Genomic DNA, 18,371 nt, shown 5'->3' with positions numbered 1-18,371 from the left:
TAGGTGTCTGTACCATTATACTGAGTTTACCTTTGCCTATTGCCCACGGAGGGTCCCCCCCCCCCCTCTGATCGCTTTGGGGCGTGAATTAACAGTCGGGCCTCCCTGAAGTGGTTTGAGAGGGCAGCCTCAGACTTAGGTGTGTGGTCCCCGGTTGTTTGTCCCTTGATCGTCTTTTCTCCTTCTTCCCACTTCCCCCGTTAGGGGGGGGGGGTTACTATTGGATCCCAGAGAAATACACGTAGTGGGGGTTCTCAGTTTATTGTTAGCCTGAGTGTAGCCGGGACAGAACTGGCCTAGGTCTTGCTAGACTTCTCTATATATCTCTTGCTATCCTAGATTATGACACCATGACAGTGCCCTCTAGTGGCCTAACCACAGCAGTGCACTCTAGTGTCCTGCTAAGCTACTACACTTCACCCCCCTTAAAGCAAATCCCACAACCAAACAACATAAAATCCTATAATCATATAGGTACAATAACAACCAAACATAAAGACCAATAATCACATAGGTACAATAAATAACAATATATATAAGCATCAACCAATAGTTGGCTTGACAACTACAAATTTTAACCTTGCACCCCCCCTAACATAAGTATATACATAATAACTAATAAACATATGTAATAATAGTCCCTACAATTTACATCACAGCTGTATATCTTTCAGGAGGTTTCCTTTCTCTTGTTGACCGTCGTACTAGAGTTTTGGGTGATTCTACTTCATGAAATGTCGATGTTCTTGCCTCCTCTCTAGAAGACTCAGAGGCTGTCGATAACCGCTGTCGAGTCGATCTAGCCCCATGCTCTAATTCTTTCACAGGTGTTTTCATCCCCATGCTGGCTGCCCCTGTGCTTTGACGTTCGTCCGACTGTAGTGTCCTCTCCTGTTGCCTCCTCAGCTCTGACACCTCTGCCCGGTGCTCCGGAGATCCCTTATCCATCTCTACAGCAGGCGGGTGTGGTTCCCCCTGCCCCACCGGTACATCTGTTACTAGCGTAGAGGGTGTGTCAGTTAATATAGGTGATTGCTGCCATCCACTGTCATTGGCCTTGCTCACAAGAATTATTTGGTCGGCATGGCGTGACCATAAAATATCTCCCCCTACATCCACCTCATATGAAACCGGTCCAGTCTGCGATATTATCCGACCTTTCCTCCATTTAGGTCCAGAATAACTGCGAGCCCAGACTATATCATTCACTGCAAACCTCCTTACTGGACGACCTGTTACCTGTTTTTCTATCTTCTCCATCACCCTGCTCTCCTCATTTGGTAAAAGAAGATCCAGTCTCGATCTAATGTTCCTACCCAACAACGACTCTGCTGGGGTCTTGCTTGTTGTTGTCTGGGGGGTAGAACGATAAGTCAACAAAAACTTTAATAATTTCCTCTCAAGAGATCCTCCCTCCTTACTCATAGATTTTAAGCCCTCTTTCACCGTTCTTACTGCCCGTTCTGCCAACCCATTACTGGAAGGGTGATATGGAGCCGTCCTGATATGTCTGATACCATGTCTGCGTAAAAATGATGCTATCTCCCCCGCTGTAAACTGAGGCCCATTATCTGTGCACAACTGTAAAGGCAGACCAAACCTAGCAAACATTATCCCTAATTCATACATAGTTTTCTCTACCGTTGTAGATTTTAATGGAATAGCCTCAATCCACTTTGAATAGCTATCAACCACAATCAACAGCATCATTCCATTTATGGGCCCTGCGAAGTCTGCATGAAGTCTTTGCCATGGTCCACTAGTCAATTCCCACAGATGCAAGGCAGATTGTGGCGGCGATGTCCGCTTCTCCATACAGCCATGACAATCCTTCACCATCTCCTCCAGCTCTCTGTCTATTCCTGGCCACCAAACATACCGTCTCGCTAGCTGCTTCATCCGCACACAACCTGTATGTCCTGTATGTAATTCCCCCTTAATCTGATTCCTAAGTGCTACTGGAACCACTACTCTACCACCCCACATAATGCAATCCCCCTCCGTGGAAAACTCATCACATCTCGACCTGAAAACAGCAACCTCTTTATCTCCTTCCATCCATTTCCCTGATCACAATGCTGACAACACCTTCCCTAACACTGGGTCTCGTCGTGTTGCTGTTGCTATCTCACTGGCTGTCACTCCAGGTCCCTCGTCTAAGAACAACACAATACTTACTCTGGCCTCTTCCTCTACAAACCCTGCATCTACATCGATGATACCTGGCAAAGGTAATCTGGAAAGCGCATCTGCAACCACCATATCCCTAGAACGTCGTAACTCCACCTCGTACCTGTAGGCTGCCAGCTGCAAGGCATATCTCTGCATCCGTGCTGCTCCCAAAGCTGGCATCTCTCTGTCCGGGTTTAAGATACGAGATAAAGCTTTGTTGTCTGTTACCAAAGTAAACTTACGCCCATAACAATATTGATGAAATCTTCGTACACCATATGATACTCCTAGCGCCTCCTTCTCAACAATCGGGTATATCTGCTCTGTTGGAGTTAGAGTTCTAGATGCATAGGCTACTGGTCTCTCTAACCCTCCGGGCACAACATGCACCAATGCAGCACCAATACCCACTTCACTCGCATCTGTCATTAATTTTAGTGGCAAATTAGGATCATATCTCATTAACACCAGGTTACCTGCCAACATCTTATTTACCCTGTTCAGTGCCTCCTCGCACTTTTTTTACCACTCCCACTTCACACCTTTACGTAGTAAATTGTACAAGGGAGAGAGTGTGGTGGCCAGGTGCGGTAACAGACGTGAATAATAACCTATGGCCCCCAATAAACTGCGTAGGGAAGACACATCTGTTGGTTCAGGTAACAGTCTCACCGCCTCAGTTTTCTCCGGGACTGGTTTAAGCTCTGTACCCGAAACTATCCAACCCAGGTATTGTACCTCCCGTAGGTTAAACTCACATTTAGACTGTTTAAGCCGGATATCGTTGTCACCCAACCTTCTCAAAACTTTATCCAAGTTTCGGAGTAAATCCTGCTTATCCTGCCCCATTACTAGCAAATCATCCAAATAAGCCACACATTCAGGTAAATCCTCCAATATTCTATCTATTGCTGCTTGGAAAATATCTGTACAACATGATAATCCGAAAGGCAACCTATTCATCCGTAATAACCCCCTATGAGTAGATACCGTTGTTAAATCCTTTGAATCCTCACTTTGTTCCATCTGCAAGTATGCATCTTTCAAATCTAACTTAGCAAACCTCTTCCCTTTAATTCTTGCAAACAGCTCCTCTGGAGTTGGCAAGGGGTGTTTTACAATATCCAGTTGAGGGTTCACTGTAATACGATAATCGGCTGCTAGCCTTACCTTTCCGTCCGGTTTAGGAACAACTACTAATGGTGTCGCCCACCCGCTGCTGTGATCTGTTTCCACTGGTTCAGCTATCCCTTCCTTCACCCACCTATCTAGTTCCTGATCCACTAGCGGATACAGAGCATGAGGAACTGGTCTGGCCCTTTTCCAAACTGGACGAGCTCCTTCCTTCAGCTTGAGATGTGCTTTGATAGGCATACGTCCTAAACTTTGTGAAAAGACCCTGGCATGGCTCTCCAATAATTTATCTAATTCCGACAGCTCCCCCTCAGAGTGTTTAATGGCAATCTTCGCCAGCATCTCTTCCCAATCTAACTTTAAGACTGCCAACCAATCACGTCCCAACAGCGGTGGTCCCTCTCCTTGGATGACGGTAATGGACAAAATCTCCACCTGATTGTTCAGTTTCACCTCAACACTCGCCTCACCACACACCTGTAAATCCTCTCCTGTGTAGGTAACTAACCGTCGTTTTGATGTGTGGAGTTTGGGTCTTCTATTCAACTTTTTCCATTGCTTCTCACTAATTACTGTCGTACTTGCCCCTGTGTCCACTTCCATGCAAATCACGCTGCCCTGCACTTGCAAATCCACTGTAAGCGGTGGTTTCCTTTTTGCTGTACGGTTTTTGTCAGGTAACTGTAAAATCCCAAACAGCTCCCCGTCAACCGCTTCATCCTCCTGTTCACTTTGTTCTTCATCCAGATTGTTCACTACTGTCTTGGTTCTGCACATTCTTCGAATATGCCCTTTTCTTTTACACCTAAAACATATTGCATTTCGAAATGACCACAGTGTCGCACCATGCCCCTCCCTGCCACACCGTGAACATCTAGTTTCCTTCCATCGGGCATCCCTGGATATCGCTGTCTTGTCTGGTTGGTACTTACTTTGTCCCAATCCTCTTAAGGATGACGCAGACCCTACCCGGTTTATATTTTCTCTGCTTTGTCCAGATAGCACATGTGCATCAGTTGAAGCGGCTTCGTAAGATAGCGCCATTTTATATGTTTTTCCCAAGTTAGGTCATCTCCTTCCTGCAATAACTTACGTTGGAGCTGTTCACTAGACACTCCACACACAAACCTGTCTCTCAAGTGTTCCTGCCAATTTGCACCGAAGTTACAACGTGATGCTAGTCTCTTAAGCTCTGCCACATATTTGCTGATGGTCTGATTCTCCTTTTGTTTTTCAGAGTTGAATTTGTACCTCGCCACCACCACAGAAACTTTTGGAGCATAATGCTGTGTAGCGAGGTTGATCAACTGAGCCAGTGTTTTCGAGAAAGGTTTATCAGGGGCACAAACATTCCTCAGTAGTTGGTACACTGCCGGACCACACACAGTGAGAAATAACGCCCTTTTTCGCTTATCCTCGGTGATATTGTTGGCTTCTAGGAACTGCTCAAACCGCTCAGTGTAGGTTTCAAAGTCTTCCCCTTTTTCGTATGCTTCTACAGCCCCAACGGCAGCTGACCCAGCCATTGTCCCACTGTTTAACTACACTCTGGATCCCATCCTCGTCGCCATGTATTGGATCCCGGAGAAATACACGTAGTGGGGGTTCTCAGTTTATTGTTAGCTGAGTGTAGCCGGGAAAGAACTGGCCTAGGTCTGGTTGGTTGGTTTAGATTCGCCTCCTAAAAAGGGAGGACACGGGCAAAACAAAAGCCCGTCAGTGAAAGTCTGTTAATAAAACAAGTATTATATACTAGCGTGGGGGTGGGTACATGGCCACAACCCCCAAAAGAGCAGACGTGGGTGTCCTTGCAATAAGCTCTGCTGCCAGTTGAAAGTCGTCAGCCCCAACATGAAGCTGCGTCCCAATATTACACCGAAGTCGAGATGTTGCAGGACAGTCCAGAACATAATGGAGCAGGGGCTGCTCACTGACCTCAAAGCAGTGAGGGCACGGCTCTGGGTTGCTGTTAGTCACCTGGCTGTAGCACGGGAACCCTAGGCGTAAGCGGCGAAGTGGAACCAGTAGGTGGTTAGGTGTGCCATGGGGAACAGACACAGGTGAGTACTCTGTAGCTCTGGCATACCACGTAGCAGAACGGGAGCCCTCCCACACCTGAAACTGATGATCCTCCTGCGAAAGTCGGCAGACGGCATCAGCCATATGTCGCAAAAGAAGGGATAGACTAGGATGCAGCTGAAATGTGGTAACAGGTAACGTGCCAGCATGGCGAGCAGCAGCATCAGCACGCTCATTGCCTGCAATACCGACATGCCCAGGAAGCCAGTGAAGGTGAACCTCACCCCCCCTACCTGTGATGGAAGTTGCAACAGCTATGATGGACGTAAGGAGATATTTATTGTCAGAGTAGTAGTGCTTTTGGAGGCCACGTATAGAGGAAAGCGAGTCCGTATGGATAATAATACACCGATGGAGGTGTTGATCAGCATGGCGAAGGGCGCAGAGAATGGCAACGAGCTCAGTCTGGTAGGCTGAAACACCGGAGGTGACACGCCAGGACTCAACCCCCTCATCACAAACAAAAGCAGCACCCGCAGACCCGTCATCACCAACAGACCCGTCAGTATAGTAGACTGCAGTATCTGGAGTGAAGAAAGCTGCCACACGACTGAGAGCATCCTGGCGAAGAACAGCAGGAAAAGAGGACCTGGGAACTGCTATATTAGGCTCGACATATTTGATCACAGGTGGGAGCCAAGGAGGAGCAGGGGCATATGCAGGATTGGGCAAGTCAGGACCACCACCAATGGCATCAGCGGCGTCAAGCTTGCGAACTATGTCCACAGCAAGCAGAATCCAATCACGTCCAGGGTGCGGATTTGGGGGCCGAGCAAGGGTACGCTGGAGGAGTACAGACACCGGAAGGTGGGGCCGATGCCGACAGAGCTGAGCAACGACAGCTGTTGTTCGTGCCCAAATGCGGTGCTGCAGAGAGGGAAAACCGCTCTCAGCCCGAAGGTTGACCAAGCGTGTCCAAGGAGGTGCACCGAGCAATATACGCAGAGCAGTGTTCTGCAGGACTTCCAAAGAGAGACGGAGTGACTCAGACACTCCGATAAGACATAGAGCCCCGTAATCCACAATGGAACGGATAGCTTGTGAATAAAAAGTCCGTAGGACGCTGTACGAGGCACCCAGGTTGCGGTGAGAAAGGGCTTTTAGGGCAGTAATGCGGGTAGCTGCTCGCTCCCGTATATAGCGGATATGAGTGGCAAATGTCAGACGGCTGTCGAACCATACACCCAGGTACTGGTGACAGCGAACGACATCAAGGCTATTACCCCCAAGAAGAAGGGGACGGTCAGGGTGGCGGAGACCAAAAGGCAGACATTTAGTTTTTTGGAAATTGATTTTAAGGCCAAGCTCACAGCATTTGGCATGTAGACGGGAAAGCGCAGTTGGTGCCTGAGTGTAGCAGTCCCGTCTAGAGAAAACCAATGCCAAGTCATCTGCATAGCAGAACAGAGTAACCCCTTGGCCACAGTCGACTGTAAGCAGGTCCTCAACTAAGACATTAAATAAAAGAGGACTCAGCACACTGCCCTGGGGTGTGCCATTGACATGCGAGTAGGAAGGGGATACTCTGCCCTGAAATCGAACACAAGCAGCATGGCCGTGGAAGAAGTCCCTCACCCAGGAGAGGAGGCGACCACCCAAGCCCTTCGCTGCGAGCGCCACAAGTACTGCGTCTGGGTTGGCAAGTTCGAATGCCTTCTCAAGATCGAGGAAGACAGCCATGCCACGACCACTCCTCAGCTCACCAAGAAAGGAGGCTAGGCAATGTTGAGCGCTCCTGCCAGGGAGGTAAGCAAATAGACGGGGCTGGAGCGGCCCCAACCTCCAGACAAGTCGAGAGAGGACAAGCCTCTCAGCGGTCTTGGCAATGCAACTGAGGAGGGAGATCGGCCTCAAGGTAGTCGGGTCTCGTGGTTTGGGGATGGGGAGAATAATGGCTGTCTTCCACAATCCAGGGAGACGCTTTTCAAGCCATGAGCGATTGAACAGGTCCAGGACACGCGCCTTCCCTCCCTGGCTTGTGCGAGCCAGGAGGGAGTATACAAGGCCATCAGGGCCCGGAGCCGTATCCTTTCTGCTGCACAACACTCGCTCTAGCTCTTCCACAGTAAAGGGGTGGTCTGCAGCATCAGGACGAGAGCAAGCAGCATAGACAGCGTCCCTGCGGGGTCCTGCAAGGCGAGATTGCAGGTCACTGACTGACTGTGGGAGGTTAGTTGTGGCAGTACGAGCAGCGAAATGAGCAGCAAGGCGATCTGCCTCACCTGCAGGGTCAGGATGTGATGGTGGCCTAGCTGGTCGGGGAGAAGAGACCGACTTGATTCTCGCCCACATCTCCCCAAGTGTGGAACGTGAATCAAGCGACCTACACCACCTCATCCAAGCCTCATCCCGGATGCGGTGCTTTTCCTGCGAAACATGTCGTACCACTGCAGCCAGATATCTCCTAGTTGGAGAGGAAGGTCGCCGACGGTAGGCCTTACGAGCGGAGTTTAGCCGATGGTTCAGCTCCTGAACCCGCTCGTCGTAAAACCAGTAGTCCTTAAGAAAGACCGTGGGGCACTTGGTGAGGGGAATACAGGCAGCAGCAGCATGACGTAAGGCACGGGCAACCTGCTCCGCATGGTCCTCTAGGGAATGCGGGGGAACAGCCTTGTCCAAGGCGATGTCAACTGTTTGTGCATACTCAGGCCAATGTGCACGTCGTAAGTCCCAGCGAGGCGGAGGTGGTGGTGGGGGTGGAAGAGGAGCCGCAGGCAATTCCATCACCACAGCGAAATGATCACTGGTGAGGATTGGGTGCAAGGACCACGTAGACACATCGGCAAGAGGTGCAGAGACTAGGGAAAGGTCAAGCCTCCCACCACGGACATGGGTAGACTTGGACAAGTCATTGAGTAAGGAGACCCCCGCAGTTTCCTCGAGAGCAATGGCAACATGTCGCCCAGCCTCATTCGCCGGGTGGGGTGAGTATAGGACAGGATGGTGGGCATTGAAGTCCCCCCAATGAGGGTGGACTCAGCTGCAGCCTGATGGAGGAGCTCGCCAATGTCTAGAGTCCCAGCATGGCTCTTATAAATGTTATAGACGGTTAAGGAGGTCGTGGCGAGCTGCAAGATGACTCCTTGAACCTCAACACCCTCACCGCAGTGAATAGGAGGGCTACATTCTTTGCAAGGGATGTGATCCCGAACCAGGATGGCACACCCTTGCGCATTACCAGGGACCCTAGGGAGGAAGAAGCCATTGTATCCTCGGAGCCGAAAAGGGGAGCCGTGGGGTAGGAGTGTCTCTTGCAGAAGGAAGACATGAATATTCTCCGGAAAGCCACCTCCTGGAGGTGAGGAAGCTTACTCCAAGCTCCTACGCAGTTCCACTGCAGGACTCGGAGGCAATCAGCGTTGTCTGGGACCGTGGAGGGTAAGCAGTCTCTCGCAGAAGTCTGAGAGTTTCTCCCTCTGCCTCTACTGCTGCTGAGGCTGGAACAGGCCCTGATGGATTGATGGGCAGGTTGCCGGGCAGGTGATCTGCCTCTACCACTGCTGAGGCTGGAGTCGGTGCCAGAGAGTTGGAGGCTGGGCCGCGAGGTCGGCATTCTGCCCCTACCCTTGCTGAGGTTTGTGGTGGCCCTGGTGAGGTGGTAATTGGGCTGCGAGAGCGGCATCTGGCCTTGGGCACTGCTGAGGCTGCAGTTGGTCCTGGCGGGCGGGTGGATGGGCCGCGATGTCGACGACGGCGTGTAGGGACATGAGGTGGCTGGGGTGTTGCCGACAGGTCGGGAGACGACATCTGACGTGTAGGTGGAGAGGGACGAAGCTGACGCTTTGCCTCCACCACATCCTCGACGATTTTGTCGATAGTAGCCACGAGGGGAGCAGTATCGACTTTCTTGCCAAGCATCGATTCCAGTAACAGAGCAAAGCTTAGGGCAATCTCTTTCCCAATTAATTGCAGGTCCTGTATGGTGAAGAGAATCTGGGGGGAGCTCGGAGCATGAGGTGGTACGGGGAGAGATGCATCGAACGGTGGTGGGAGTGTGGTAGGAGGTGGGTGGTGAACCTCCACTGCCACAGTCTGACGAGGGGGAGCAGACTGCAGAGGGGGAAAGGCGCTGGCATCGAGAGGAGGAGGAGGAGAAGGCACAGCTATTATTTGACGCTGTTGGCCCCAGACAAAGGTCCCTGGAGGTGCAGGTGTGGAGCTGGTGGCTTGCTGCTGCTGAACCCAGGCTACCTGGCGTTCCCGGCCCTGCAAGACATGTGCAGCTCTGATGGGGCAGTTGGGGTGCCACGCATGGTGTGGGCCAGAGCAGTTGGGGCAGCGGGAGGTGATTGCCTCCTTGGCCTTGAATCTTTCCAGGCAGCGCTCCGTATCGTGTGGGCCGCTGCAGATCCCGCAAACGACAGGCCTGTTGCACGTGGCTCTGTGGTGTCCATACCTCTGACACCGATAGCAACGGAGAGGCTCCGGGGTATATGGGCGCAGATAGTAAGTCCCCCAGTTCCCAAGATCGAGAGAGGGTAGTAGAGGACCTCGTAAAGTGATGAGGACCTGGCGAGTCTCCTCCCTGGTACGCTGCCTCTGACAACGCGTGGCTTCTTCCACCTGTGGGTGACGCAAAAGGAGATCGACCGGCATTCTCATGGGATACCCCATGACAATAGCCTTGGTCGATCTCAGCCCTGGAAGTGAGCTCCCACGAGCTTGATGGGGTTGGCCACGTCCTGGGCTGCTGCCTTGAGAAGGTTGTAAGAGACCTCGTCTTTCGGGACTAGGACCGGAGCTCCCGTCTTTGCCGATAATGTTTGTGGTCCTCAGTTCCGGCAGGCCAGTGTTCCAAAGCTGCGACTGCATCGTAGCTTGTTTCGTGCCCGTCCTGGCGTGTAACACGAAAGGCCGGGAATGATGAGCGAGGTGGAGGGGGCACCGCCACCATTACTGAAGGTCGAGCGGTAAGAGGAGGCTTGCGAGGAGCCCCAGAGCGTGGTGCCGGAGTGGTGTAGTTTCCCTGCTCTCGCCGTCTAGATCTTTTACTACTGACCAGCGAGAAACCGTCATCAGTACGGGCAGGATTAGCATCAGAAGGAGCAAATGAGGCAGCAGGAAGGGCAGCATCCACGGCCATCTGCTCATGGTGGCGAGCTGATTTAGCTGGTCGAGTTGTAGAAGGGGAAGCACAGGTGGCAGGACGAGGCAATGGGCCCGAGGCAGGAGCCAAGGCAGTAGCTAGGGAGGGACAGGGATCTATGGGAGCAGAGGACTGTGAGCTGGACGTGGAGGAGCGTCTCTCCCTCTTACTCCCCTTAGCACTGGAAGGCCTAGATAAACCTGAAGCGCTGGGGCAGAGGTCGTGGGATGCGTGAGGGACCCGAAGATCGGGTACTAAGAGGTGCCTCCATAGCACTGAGGCAAGCAAACTCCCCAAGAAACAGACTACACACACACTAACACACACACACACACACACAGCACACACACAATCACTCAAAAAAAAAAAAAAAAAAAAAAAAAAAAAAAAAAAACGGCCAAGTCCCTACAGTGACGGGCAACCTATGCTCCCCGCCCTCTAAAGGGCGACGTAGGAGGCCCCGCCACTGCCCCTTTCGGGTCTTCCCTATTCTATCAGAGCCGCTCTCTGCGCTTCCTATAACCAGCCCCTAATGGGCCCCCCTCATGGAAGTGCCCTAACGGCACCCCTTCAGGGTTCGGCTTCGTACCACGCAGAGAGACACTAACGGCGGCCAGGAAAAAAAAAAAAAAAAAAGCACAAACACACACACACACACACACACACTCAGCCACACCCAGGCAATCTGAGACAGAGTCCCAGAAAAACCTGGAAAAACGTTCAAAAATCTTCCTCAGTACCAGAGACTAAGTCCCCAAACTGGCAAAAGTGAGTAAACTGGACGAAATTCTTCAAGAGTAAATCGAACAGAGTCGAAATCTCGAGACAGAACGGCCAGACCTCCACACCCGACAACGTCTGAGCTAGGAGTGTGGCCTAGGTCTTGCTAGACTTCTCTATATATCTCTAGCTATCCTAGATGATGACACCATGACAGTGCCCTCTAGTGGCCTAACCACAGCAGTGCACTCTAGTGTCCTGCTAAGCTACTACAGTTACCATGGCGGACGCCCCTGCTGCCTCCCCCCTCCTCAGGGGGGGAGGTAGTCCTGGCTGACCCCCGACTACTACACGGACTGCCAGCCCCCACACAGAACGGCCCCAGACACGTTTGCCTCGTGACGTCCCTGTACATAATGCAGAATTTGTAATCATCATTGCTCTAGGTTCCACTCCCTTGAGCAGTCTCAATCCCTTCATGATTAAGAAGGTTATTGATGGCTGTGCTGGGGAGGTGGAACAAGTGAAAAAACTTGGGAACGGAGACCTCCTTATAAAAACTTGTAACTCATCTCAAATTAAGGACTTGCTGAAGCTGCGCAAGTTTCATTGCTATGATGTCGAAACCAAGATCCCAACATCCATGAATTCCTGCAACTGGGTTATCACTTGCAGGAATCTCATGGTGATGAGTGAGGAAGAGATCATACATGAACTCGCGCAGCAAGATGTCATTGATGCTAAATTTATCACCAGATTCTCGGAAAGTGTAAGGACAAAGACAGCGACCATTGCCTTGACTTTCGGTAAAGTGTCACTGCCTAGCAATGTAAAAATCGGTTACGAAATTGTTCATGTGCGGCCATACATCCCCAACCCTTTCTGTTGTTTGAAATGCCAGTTATATGGGCATGGTGCCAAGACTTGTCGGGCTTCCCAGCCAATGTGTGGCAAGTGTGCAAGCCAAGGTCATGATGCAGAACATTGCACATCTGAGACAGTATGTTGCTTTCACTGCAAGGGTACTCACTCCACTTCCTCTAGGGATTGTCCCAAGTGGAAGGAGGAGAGGGAGGTCTGCACAGTGAAAGCAACCGAGGGCATTTCCTATTACGAAGCTAGGAAAAAGGTGATGGAGTTGCATGCAACTACCATGCCGAATAGGTCCTATGCTTCGGCGGTAATGTCACGTCCTGTGATGTGCTCTGTAGAGACGCAGACTGATCTTGTCCTTCTCTCTCCTGCCACTCACAGTACCTCTCCATCTCGGCCTCTCGTCTGCTCAAATTCTCTCACTGACATCCTTAAGGTTTCAACAAATTCTCAGGCTGCTACTGCCTCTCCATCAGTACGGCCTAAAGCGAAGCCTGACAAGTCTTGTAAATGTAACATGACCACCCTCACAAAACATTCTCGTCCTCATGTTCTTCCAGTTCCCACTCCAGCAAGGGAGAAGAAGGTTAGCTCTTCCTCGGGGGAGTCAGGGAACCTAGTAATTGATGAAAAAATGGAGGTTTCCATAAACAAGCACCGGGATAGGTCCCCCGGTAGTCGCTCGCCTGCTGGCAGGTGACAAAAAAAGACAAAGCACACTGGCCCCCAACGTAAATCTTAAACCGTCGCTTTCACTGTATTACAGTGGAATTGTAGAGGTATTGGGAATAACTTACAAGATATAGCAATCTTGCTCTCAATACACAGGCCAGACGTTGTTTGTTTACAGGAGACGCGCCTGGAGGATCACCCTGATCCTCCACAGTTAAAACACTACCACTCGTACAGAAGATATGAAGGTCACGGAGTAGCCATTTACACACACAAATCACACCCACAAAAGGAAGTGATTCTAAATTCTACTCTGGAAGTGGTTGCGTGCAGAGTAAAATTTAATAACACGTATCTGTCTATTTGCTCTCTGTACTGTCCTCCACATGGCCTCATTGATAGTGATGCTTTAAATTCACTATTTGAACATCTGCCTGGGAATAAGTTAGTGTAGGGCGATTTTAACGCCCATCACTATCAATGGGTAGCTTGAGGATTGATGGTCGTGGGGAGCAAGTAGCCGACCTAATACTACAGTCCAACCTCTGTCTTCTAGACGATGGTAGAGCGACTCGTGTAGATGATCGTACTGGTAACATTTCGGCCATTGACTTATCTCTTGCCTCCCCTGGTATACATCAAGATTTCTCATGGGACACTTATGACGACTCCTTTGGAAGTGATCATTTACCCATCTGTCTTTCTTATATACGCAACATCATTTCGGACCCTCCACCTCCAAAATTTAACTATAAGAAAGCAGACTGGGGATCCTTCTCAAGGATCACCAATTTAGATATATCTGGGGATACCATAGATGTTAAGGTCGAAAATATAACCCAATCCATATTACACGCAGCTGAGGCTGCTATTCCCAAGATTTCTACAGTTCATGTAAAGCATAGAGCACATTGGTGGAGGCCAGATTGCCGACAAGCATTAAGAAAACCCAATAGGAGATAGAGGATTTTTGATAGTCAGCCCACTGAGAAAAATTTTATTGCATACAAACAGGCACGGGCTGACGCAAGGAGAATAATAAGAAGGGCCAAACGAGACTCCTGGGGGTCCTTTGTGTCCACGGTGACTCATACAACACCATTACGTAAAGTCTGGTCCACAATAAGAAAACTAAATAATAAAGACCCATATTTCCCGATCACCACCCTTCAGGTTAATAATAACATCTATGAAGAGCCCGTGGACGTTGCTAACATCCTCACCAGGAGTTTTTCTCATGTAAGTAGCTCAGCCAATTATGACCCGCGTTTTCAACACTATTAACGCACGGCTGAGCTACAGATATTAAACTTAGCCACAGAAGATAGATTCCCCGAACAACCAAGAGTTTACGCTAGATGAACTGCTCCTTGCCCTTAAATCCTGTAAAGACACCAGCCCTGGACAGACACCATCACGTACAGTATGATCCAGCATCTTAATCAGGACAACCTGATTAAGATGTTACCATTGTACAATGAGATTTGGGCGTCTTGAACGTTCCCAAACTCATGGCACTTTGCGCACGTCATACCGATACCCAAAGAGGCTGGTCGTCTTATGAATCCCACTTCATTTCGTCCTATTGTTTTGACTTCTTGTCTATGTAAGGCCATGGAACGCATGGTAAACAATAGGCTTCTTTTTGTTTTAGAGTCAAAGAATTTGTTAAATGATCAACAATGTGGCTTCCGTAAATACAGAAGTTCACTAGATCATTTAATGAATTTGGAGCATTGTATTGCAGATTCATTTGCCAATAAAGAATTTATAATAAGGGTGTTCTTGGACATCCATAAAGCCTATGACATGATATGGCGAGACGGTATACTAATGAAGCTGTATGCTTATGGTTTAAGAGGAAATTTGCCTATTTTTATTTCAAATTTCTTAAGGGACAGGACTTTCTCTGTCAAATTGCCCCGTAATGTAACATCGGATATATTAATCCAAGAAAACGGGGTGCTGCAGGGAAGTGTGCTTAGTCCTACTTTATTTAGTATTATGATCAATGATATTCTGTCATCAGCTCCCATCCCGAGGAATCTTAAATACTCGCTCTACGCTGACGATTGTGCAATATGGCACTTTCCGTAATGCACAATTTTCGGCTGGGCGGATTCTAGCAGCCCTTGACTCCGTCCACCTATGGGCCTTGCAGTGGGGATTTAAGTTTTCCGTCCGTAAGTGTGCCGCTGTAGTCTTCACTAATCGTAACGTACCTAATTTGTGCTTAACTTTGGATAATCAGGCGGTACGTTTTCAAAATTCTGTAAAATATTTAGGAATACATTTTGATCGTAGAATGAATTTTAAACTTCACATTAATACTTTGCTTGCTCGTTGTGATAAACCGTTAAATGTCCTCAAGTACCTAGCGGATACTACCTGGGGTGCCGACAGAAAATCTTTATTAATAATGTATAAGTCCGTTATTCGATCGAAGCTAGACTATGGCGTACAGGTGTATGACTCGGCATCCGATGCCACACTGAAAGGATTGGATGTGCTACAGAATAAATGTTTGCGAATGTGTCTTGGAGCCGTCCGGTGTACCTTTGTGGCTCGTATGGAAGTGGAGGCGAATGTGCCTCCCCTCCGTATTCGCCGTGACCACCTGGCCTTGTCCTACGGCGTAAGCACATTTAGGAAAAGTAATATCGGCAATGTGGCCTGTACTCCCCTGCATCAATGTCACCACCTTCTGCGGGGTGTGCATCGGCCACTTGCCGTTCGCCTCCACTTACTGACTCAGGAACTTGGTGTGGACCCCAGTGACTGTGACAAGTTGGTGTTAAAAAATATAGCGCCTTGGGAGCCACCTGGCTTTACAGTTGATGTTACATGGCTCCCAGCACCAAAGGCCAAGACGCCGGAGGCGGAGGCCCACCACTTGTTTCGTAACATTATCATTCGTCACTTGGGGTCTCATCACTTGTACACTGACGGCTCCAAGTCGAGTGCATGTGTGGGTGAAAGTGTGTGGTCGACTGAATGTGCCCTCAGGTATCGGTTGCCGACTCATACATCTGTGTTTACATCCGAACTTTTCGCTATTGACAAAGCCATAGACTATGCTCTCAATTCTAGGCATGACTCATTTGTCATATTTTCAGATTCAAAATCAGCCCTTCAGGCAATTGCATCTTGCACTACGGACTCTCACGAGATCCAAGGCCGCATCGTTAATAAGTTGCATTCATGCAACAAGTCATTCACGCTGGTCTGGGTGCCTGGTCATTGTCGTATCTACGGCAATAAGCAGGCTGACTTACTGCAAAGTCGGCTGTAGAGCTCGAGGAGACTTGGGACGTTCCTCGTGATCTACGGTCGAGTCTCTCTCTCGAAAGAAATCAATTAATCTTCTTTGGCAAGGTCAGTGGACCAGACTAAATATTCCAACCCGTAAGCCGTACCTGGGCGACTGGGGACACTGCCAACCGTCCCAGTCGCCTGGAAGAAAAAGTGTTGGCACGGCTACGGCTCAATGCCACCATATTAACTCACATGAAACCATATATGGAAGACGCTTCTCATCGCACTGCGACATCTGTCATGCGGTGTTATCTATCAGTCATATCATCCTGCGCTGTCGGCGATTTATTCGTGAACGTGCTTCACTTATAAATTACTACGGTGCAGCAGACGTCCCCTTCACCCTTTCCTCCATCCTGGGTGATGGGGACATTGTTATGACTGATAAATTGATGGCTTTCTTGAGAAAGACCGGACTGATCAGAGTGATGTGACTTTTTTACTGTGTGGTTATGGTTTTTATCAACGGTAAATATGTAATTATTGTTATATTAATTAGGGTTGACAGTTGACATATTTGAAATAGTTCCTCCTCCCACTGATTTATTTCTAATATTGATGTCCCCTACATTAAGCTGAGTTCCTCGCCTGACAGTCACCAGCTGATGAATCAAAGTGTGCAATGTAGAAAAGTATTGGGCACTTGCAGTCGATGGTGGTCTGCTGGGCGAGGTTCTTCATTTTTTGTACAAATTTTGTAAATACATTATATCATCTTGCTTAAGTTATTCTAATTAGGGCCAACAGCTGACGTATATGGAAATGTTCGTGACTCGTCTGGTTCCCTTTCGTATACTGATGTCCCCTATATTAGGTTGTGCCTCGACTGACAGTCACCAGGTGATGAGTGCAGGTATGTAATGTAGAAAGGCATTACATATCTGCAGTCGATGGTGTTCTCTTGGTCGAGGCTTTTTTAACATTAGTGTAGGTCTAGTTATATGTCTCTTAGGATTTAGTATAGGTTAGCAATTTGTCTGTTAGGTGGTTAGTTTTAGGGTCTTTAAATTAGGTTTTTTGTTTATAAGTAATATAAGGTAAAAAATATAAATAATTACAAAAAAAATAAAAAAATAAACTAAAAATTATTATATATATATATATATATATATATATATATATATATATATATATATATATATATATATATATACATATATATATATATATATATATATATATATATATATATATATATATATATATATTCGTGTACATGAAAGTGTGTATGTTCATATGCATGGATGTGAGTATATATATATATATATATATATATATATATATATATATATATATATATATATATATATATTCGTATATATATGTGTATATGTGTCAATGTATATACATATATATATTTTTGCCTTAATGACCAGGGGCTCCGGCCTCAATGGTTGATAGGAAAAAAAAAAAACAGGGGAGTCAGTTTCGTCTCAGTTCAGTTCGAGTTAGTTCAGTGTCAGTGCAGTGTAACTGCAAATTGTATAGCTCCAGTACTTGTGAAAACAGTGACGTGTAGGTAGCAAGTATTAAGTGTAACTGCAGTTAGTGAAGACTGTATAGCTCAGGCACTTGCGAAGACAATGAAATGTAGTTAGCAAACATTAAGTGTAGATTGGGCAGTTAGTGAAGATTGTATAGGTCTGGTACTTGTGAAAACAATGAAGTGAAGTTGGCAAGCATTAAGTGTAATTATCAGGAAAATAGACATTGAACTCAAGAAGTCAGTGTTTATTTCATAGGCGTCTGAGCTGGTCTTGTGTACTGTACACCGGAAATGTTGACCATGGGAAGAACAACTCACTGGACAACGTCCTTCCTTTACTGTACTACTGCTGTTGGAGCCTGTGGCAGTGTGGGACGGGGATGCAGCAGGAGATAAATATAGATGGAGAAAAGCTAGAATAATATAAGCATTTCCAGATTACATTGTCCTAACCTCAGAAACAGCAGAGACATTGCAATAAATGTTAAGTGACCTGGAACAGAGAAAGTCTCAAAATAGGGCTAAATATGAACCAGAGTAAAACAAGTGTTTAATTCCAAAATCACGAAGAGCATCATCAGAAGAAGCGAAGAAATTCTTGAAGAAGTCGAGGAGCAACTACCTGGAGCAAATACTAAATTTAACGAAAGACCGCGACAGCGAAATAAAAAGACGTGTTGCACCACGGAAAGATTCCAGTAAACATAGTGACGTCATGAAACGTGGCTTGCCAATAGGTATGAAATGAAAAGTGAATAATGAATGTATAATTCCAGCTATGACGCACATGTGGGACCTGGAAATCGATAAAATCGATGAAAAAATCAACTAATA

General features: G+C 48.0%; 3 protein-coding genes across 3 annotated transcripts; all 3 read right to left on the bottom strand.

Annotated features, from left to right (window-relative positions):
- Positions 1–648: 648 nt before the first annotated feature.
- On the bottom strand, positions 649–4,083 carry LOC145390179 (uncharacterized). Its single transcript, XM_080265200.1, has 3 exons — positions 3,189–4,083; positions 2,179–2,594; positions 649–1,353 (listed from the first exon to the last, which is right to left on the bottom strand). The coding sequence occupies exons 1-3, from the start codon at positions 4,081–4,083 to the stop codon at positions 649–651; spliced, it is 2,016 nt and encodes a 671-aa protein (XP_080121326.1).
- A 197-nt stretch (positions 4,084–4,280) lies between these two features.
- Positions 4,281–4,832, bottom strand: LOC145390178 (uncharacterized). The gene has a single exon (XM_080265199.1). It carries the CDS (start codon positions 4,830–4,832, stop codon positions 4,281–4,283), a length of 552 nt encoding a protein of 183 aa, XP_080121325.1.
- A 226-nt stretch (positions 4,833–5,058) lies between these two features.
- Positions 5,059–8,109, bottom strand: LOC145390177 (uncharacterized). Its single transcript, XM_080265198.1, has one exon. It carries the CDS (start codon positions 8,107–8,109, stop codon positions 5,059–5,061), a length of 3,051 nt encoding a protein of 1,016 aa, XP_080121324.1.
- Positions 8,110–18,371: the final 10,262 nt, after the last annotated feature.

The sequence above is a fragment of the Coenobita brevimanus genome, unplaced genomic scaffold (genome assembly GCF_032717465.1).
Source record: "Coenobita brevimanus isolate Jiangsu-jjx unplaced genomic scaffold, ASM3271746v2 jjx.HiC_scaffold_331, whole genome shotgun sequence".
NCBI classification, from domain to species: Eukaryota; Metazoa; Arthropoda; class Malacostraca; order Decapoda; family Coenobitidae; genus Coenobita; species Coenobita brevimanus.
This window is presented reverse-complemented; position numbering and strand designations above follow the sequence as displayed.

Bases quoted from the DNA above. Each gene is read 5' to 3' on its own strand.
- LOC145390178 (XM_080265199.1), bottom strand. From the start codon at position 4,832: ATGGCTGGGTCAGCTGCCGTTGGGGCTGTAGAAGCATACGAAAAAGGG.
- LOC145390177 (XM_080265198.1), bottom strand. From the start codon at position 8,109: ATGGAATTGCCTGCGGCTCCTCTTCCACCCCCACCACCACCTCCGCCT.
- LOC145390179 (XM_080265200.1), bottom strand. From the start codon at position 4,083: ATGTGCAGAACCAAGACAGTAGTGAACAATCTGGATGAAGAACAAAGT. The intron at 2,595-3,188 runs GTGAGGATTCAA...AATTAATGACAG, and splicing joins ATACTTGCAGATGGAACAAA to ATGCGAGTGAAGTGGGTATT. The intron at 1,354-2,178 runs GTAAGTATTGTG...TCTACCCCCCAG, and splicing joins TTGTAGAGGAAGAGGCCAGA to ACAACAACAAGCAAGACCCC.